The sequence below is a fragment of the Haliotis asinina genome, chromosome 6 (genome assembly GCF_037392515.1).
Source record: "Haliotis asinina isolate JCU_RB_2024 chromosome 6, JCU_Hal_asi_v2, whole genome shotgun sequence".
Lineage (NCBI taxonomy): Eukaryota > Metazoa > Mollusca > Gastropoda > Lepetellida > Haliotidae > Haliotis > Haliotis asinina.
The window spans coordinates 43,612,999-43,619,231 of record NC_090285.1 but is presented as its reverse complement, the minus strand read 5'-3'; the positions used below and the strand labels follow the sequence as shown (position 1 = coordinate 43,619,231).

Sequence of the window (6,233 nt, the reverse complement as noted above, 5' to 3'; positions counted from 1 at the left end):
TTTATCCCGGAATGGCACCTCTCCCGTGGTTGCAAAAAAGCTTTTCATTGCTCTGGCCATGTTTTCCGAAGATTTGCTTTTTACGGGTTTAATCCAGACGAATCTTGAAAAGCAATCTATAGGAATAAGCAGGTATCTTATACCGTGGTTGCTATCAGCGATGTTTCACACATCGAATAGATCGACGTCTGCTTGTTCGTTAACCCCGCGGACAATAACCCGATTTCTCTTGAATCTTGAATCGTGTGCACGGTGCTTTGTTTAGGCTATATGGATCTGGCCATTTTCTCACTGGCGTTAACTTGATGTTGGGTTGTCTTCTTTTCAGAGACTATAAACTTTTGAAATCCTCCAAACGCGCCTGGTTATTTCGGATTTTTAATTGTTACGAGTTAATGACTGCGCAATGTTTCCCCGTCTTTTCCTCTTACTCTCTAACGGTGCTTTTCACTGTCAACACGTGCTGATAGAGCTCTTCTTCCCACTGGTTTGTTTTAGAGCATGGAGCCTGGTGGTCCCTGCATTGGTATTTTAAATAATAGAGCAGGAATATGGCGCGCAATCTGGAAAAAGTCGCTTATGAACCTTCTCCACCTGGCAATGTCTTCGTGTCCTGGTGCCAGTGCTTGTTGGACTGTGTCACGTTTCGCTGATTTCATGATTTGGAAAATGACGGTGAAGTATGCTAGCAACAGAAGACTATCCAGTGTTCGCGTAATTAAAGTCGATTCGATCTCGTCAGTGTAGTGTAATGTACCATACTGCAATCGTTTGAAACATGTAGACTGTACGGTGTCCTTTCGTTAATAAAAGCAATGGGATATCGATGGGTATTTTGTTTAATGTGAGCCAAAGATCGTCTACGCAAACCGATCTGGTTGTGAATCTGATTGTGGATGTTATAATTTCAGTTTCTTGACCGTAACGACTCGTGTGTCAAGTCGGTGGTGTACGTATCACGACCCACGAATATTGAGACTTTTGTATAAAGGACAAGGAAGGAAGAATGCTGGCGGTAGTAACCCTTGTAAATAAAGAGTCCCCACTCCGATATGTACATTTATCTAGCCTCATGTAAGAATATCGACTTTTGATTGGTCCACGTGACTCTGATAAAATACCATGTACATCCTTCACGATCCGCGAGCGGGAGTGTAAAAGTCGTGTACTCCCGCCACGAAAGACCCGTGAAGGTCCCGGGGTAGAATAGGCCTTAAGCAACCCATGCATGCCCTAAAAGGCGACTGTGCTGGTTGTAAGAGACGACTAACGGGATGGGGTGGTCAGGCTCGCTGAATTGGTTGACACATGTCATCGGTTCCCAACTGCGCAGATCGATGCTCATGTTGTTGATCACTGGATTGTCTGGTCCAAACTCGATTATTTACAGACCGCCGTCATATAGCTGGAATATTGCTGAGTGCGGCGTAAAACTAAACTCACTCACGCTACGAAAGTCATAGCACCCCGCTACGCCTCGGTGACGGTGCGAAGTGAGAAAAGCATCGACAAGCCTTTAGTAACGTGCGATGCATTGAGGTCAGACAGTGGCATCTCACGTATATAAACACAAGTCGATTCGATGCGTGTTGTTTTTTGTTTTTTTGATTTAGTGAAAACATTCAGCTAGATAAATGCGTTATCACATCGCGTCGAGGGGAATACGGGGTTTTATCAATCCCGAGTAAGGTTGTATTCCCCGAGCTGGAGACCTTACAACCTCACTCGGGACTGACAAAACTCCGTATTTCCCTCGACACGATGTGATAACTTATAATATGCATAGGCTTTGCACAACTTCGTGCCAAATAACCTTTTATGCAGTAGATATGTGAATACATGATTAGTATGGAAGTGATGTGTCTTTTGTTTGTTACAAGCGCTGCTTACAGTTACTACGCTGCTACATGACGTGATTCTTCAGTAGGCAGTATATGGCCCCTCTCTTTGTCGCTGGTGCTGATGGCCCTCAAGATGTGTCCGGCGCGCGTGGTGTGAGTTCACTGGGTCAGTTAGTTCCGCTTGACTTGGCGAGGTAGTTAGCCCCACAGGGAAATACCCGGATAAAGGACTGTACCCCCGTACTGCTGTTATAAAGCGTTCGCTAGTCACGCTGAAGACCCGGTTCGATTCCCCACATGGGTACAATGGGGCAGGCCCTTTCTGATGTCCCCAGCCGTGATATTACGTGAATAAGCGGCTGAAAACAAAACTCATTCACGCACTTAATATCTCAAAACTGAGACAGTGTATGTCATGTGCCGTGTTATTTAAGCATCAGCGAGTGAGTGAGTTCATATTTAATGTTACATCGGCAATATTTCATCTATATCGTGACGATAATATTTAATACAGTTTTCAAGCATCAGTTGTGAAAACAATGACCTGCATTGCCAACTTGTCGCCTAATCTGGATAATGATTTGTAAATTATCTCAAAGTGGGGAATAGCCTATTAAGTGTCGATAATGGAAATGTATACACTGTAACCAACAAAATTTCGTGTTTGTTATTTGTATACCCATCACTGGAAAAAATACTTCAAGAAACCATCATTTTATTATCTATGGTGAGTGAGTATAGTTTTACGCCGCACTCAGTTATATGCTAGCTATATAACGGCGGTCTATAATTAATCTGGGGTCTGGACCAGACAATCCAGTGATCAAGAGCACATGCATCGATCTATGCTATTGAGATACGATTACATGTATCAACCGAGTCTGACCACCCGATCCCTTTAGTTACCTCTTACGACAAGTATGGGTTACTGAAGATCAATTCTAAATCCAGATCTTCACGGATCTTGCGATATTCAAAGAAGTGGGCACTAACGGTAGAGGTGATAGATCTGGATATGAACTGTGGTTGAAAATGGAAGCGCTATATAGTGTGACGGTGAGACCGTCATTCGAGACGGGTTTGAATAGAAGCGAACATGTGCGTATATAGAGAGGAACTTTGTATGTAAGGCTTTTGTAACGACGACATTTTGTGCAATTCCGCGAACTCATTTAAGTTGATGTGTCTTGTTGCCCGTAACAATGACTACTGGGGACGGTGCCAGCGAGTTTGCTCTGCTTAAATATTTAGAAACGTTGTCCTCAGCACCCTAAGTTTGATTGATGCTTCCATATACTGGTGAGGTGATTGGGCTATGTCAGGTGTACCCGGCATGGCACTTTGATGTTGATTACCCCTAGTATATCTCTCTGGTAAAGAAAATAGATGATAACCTCCATGGCGGTTACACAAAACTGTAGAATCGCAGAGAAAAGAAATAGGGTTTTTTTTTGTTCTAGGCGGAATGTTTCAAGGAGAAGGCTTGATGTTGAATGGAAGATGGTCAAAAACAAATGTGACAGCACACTGAAAAGGAGAACCAACAATATTAGTTCTGGTTGGTTTCACGCAGAGGTGATAGTTGTCTTGTGATCTGAGAGTTCTCAAAAGTGCATGCTTGTTCAGGAGAGGAATAGGGTGGCTGTGAGTACGTCTTCAGACATAATTCACATTAAGGTTGTGCTTATACATTTTGGGCCTTTGATTTAGTCCGTCTCAGTATGTTACAAGTTGGGGGGGATGTGAATGTGCCTGACACGTGGAGACTTCTTGGGTTTGTGAAATTAATGTCTTACGCTCAAGCGGCACTAGACACCGTATAAGGAAGAAGATTGTTGGATATGTTATCTGTTCTGGACGGCCTACAGCAGGGCGTTTAAATGACCATGAAGTCTTATAGTCCTTATATCACCTTCCAAACTAGATGGCAGAAATGGTTATCCCAGGGAACAGCAATTGAGCACTAAATATGTTAAACTGTAGAACTGTTACCTATTCTCATTAGCTTCAAATCGGAGGACGCGAACAAGGGCATCTTGAAGGTCAAGCTTCGCCGTCAAAGTCTCCGTTTGGCGTCCTTATTGTCTTGTTGATCTAATTTTGGCTGCCTTGATAAGGTTAGTAAAGCCATAGCGTGACAAACAGTCCAAACTATTTGAACTACAATTTCTGTATGTGAACATGTGGACACACAGGGAAGAAAGGATGGTTTGCCGCTTTGCATTTCCTGCTCAGGGTACTTTTTCTCTATCAGAATGGTGAAGGCATATAAGTGATTGTCAGCACAAACGCAGTACCTTGTGGAGAATGGGATGACTGTAGACTGTTGGAGGTGGGTATGAGTTGGCTGTAGGCTCTCAGAGGTGAGAATGGAATGGCTGTAGGCAGCTGGAGCTGAGAATGAGATGACTATAGGCTGCTGGGGCTCATAATACGATGACTGTAGGCAGCTGGAGTTGAGAATGAGATGACGATAGGCTGCTGGAGCTCAGAATGAGACAATTGGATGACTGTAGGCTGCTGGAGCTGAGAATGAGATGACTGTGGGCTGCTGGAGTTGAGAATGAGTTCACAATAGGTTGCTGGAGCTCAGAATGAGAGAAGTGGATGACTGTAGGCTGCTGGAGCTGAGAATGAGATGACTGTGGGCTGCTGGAGCTGAATATGAGAGCCTCAGATGACTGTAGGCAGCTGGAGCTGAGAATGGAATGACTGTAGGCAGCTTCGGTTGAAAATGAGAGAATGGGATGACTGTAGGCAGCTGGAGTTGAGAATGAGACAATGGGATGACTGTAGGCAGCTGCAGTTGAGAATGAAATGACTGTAGGCAGCTGGAGCTGAGAATGAGATGACCATAGGCTGCTGGGGCTTATAATGGGATGACTGTAAGCACCTGAAGTTGAGAATGAGATGACTGTAGGCTGCTGGAGCTGAGAATGAGAGACTCAGATGACTGTAGGCAGCTGGAGCTGAGAATGGAATGACTGTAGGCAGCTGGAGCTGAGAATGGGATGACTGTAGGCTGCTGGAGCTGAGAATTGAATGGTTGTAGGCTGCTGGAGTTGAGAATGAGACAATGGGATGACTGTAGGCAGCTGGAGCTGAGAATGAAATGACTGTAGGCAGCTGGAGATGAGAATGAGATGACCATAGGCTGCTGGGGCTGAGAATGAGAGACTCAGATGACTGTAGGCAGCTGGAGCTGAGAATGGAATGACTGTAGGCTGCTGGAGCTGAGAATGAGAGCCTCAGATGACTGTAGGCAGCTGGAGTTGAGAATGGAATGACTGTAGGCAGCTGGAGCTGAGAATGGAATGACTGTAGGCAGCTGGAGTTGAGAATTGGATGACTGTAGGCTGCTGGAGCTGAGAATGGAATGGCTGTAGGCAGCTGGAGCTGAGAATGAGATGACTGTAGGCTGCTGGAGCTGAGAATGAGAGCCTCAGATGACTGTAGGCACCTGGAGTTGAGAATGGAATGACTGTAGGCAGCTTGGGTTGAGAATGAGAGAATGGGATGACTGTAGGCAGCTGGAGCTGAGAACAGAATGACTATAGGCTGCTGGAGCTGAGAATGGAATGACTGTAGGCAGCTGGAGTTGAGAATGGGACAATGGGATGACTGTAGGCAGCTGGAGCTGAGAATGAAATGACTGTAGGCTGCTGGAGCTGAGAATGAGATGACCATAGGCTGCTGGGGCTAATAATGGGATGACTGTAAGCACCTGAAGTTGAGAATGAGATGACTGTAGGCTGCTGGGGCTGAGAATGAGAGACTCAGATGACTGTAGGCAGCTGAAGCTGAGAATGGAATGACTGTAGGCAGCTTGGAGCTGAGAATGGAATGACTGTAGGCAGCTGGAGCTGAGAATGGGATGACTGTAGGCTGCTGGAGCTGAGAATGGAATGGCTGTAGGCAGCTGGAGTTGAGAATGAGACAATGGGATGACTGTAGGCTGCTGGAGCTGAGAATGGAATGACTGTAGGCAGCTGCAGTTGAGAATGAGACAATGGGATGACTGTAGGCAGCTGCAGTTGAGAATGAGACAATGGGATGACTGTAGGCAGCTGGAGCTGAGAATGAAATGACTGTAGGCAGCTGGAGATGAGAATGAGATGACCATAGGCTGCTGGGGCTGATAATGGGATGACTATAAGCACCTGGAGTTGAGAATGAGATGACTGTAGGCTGCTGGAGCTGAGAATGAGAGACTCAGATGACTGTAGGCAGCTGGAGTTGAGAATGGAATGACTGTAGGCAGCTTGGGTTGAGAATGAGAGAATGGGATGACTGTAGGCAGCTGGAGCTGAGAATAGAATGACTATAGGCTGCTGGAGCTGAGAATGGAATGACTGTAGGCAGCTGGAGTTGAGAATGGGACAATGGGATGAC

At 45.6% G+C, this 6,233-nt stretch overlaps 1 protein-coding gene across 1 annotated transcript; it reads right to left on the bottom strand.

The window, feature by feature from the left end:
* Positions 1 to 4,514: 4,514 nt before the first annotated feature.
* On the bottom strand, positions 4,515 to 5,528 carry LOC137287895 (uncharacterized). Its single transcript, XM_067820272.1, has one exon. It carries the CDS (start codon positions 5,526 to 5,528, stop codon positions 4,515 to 4,517), a length of 1,014 nt encoding a protein of 337 aa, XP_067676373.1.
* Positions 5,529 to 6,233: the final 705 nt, after the last annotated feature.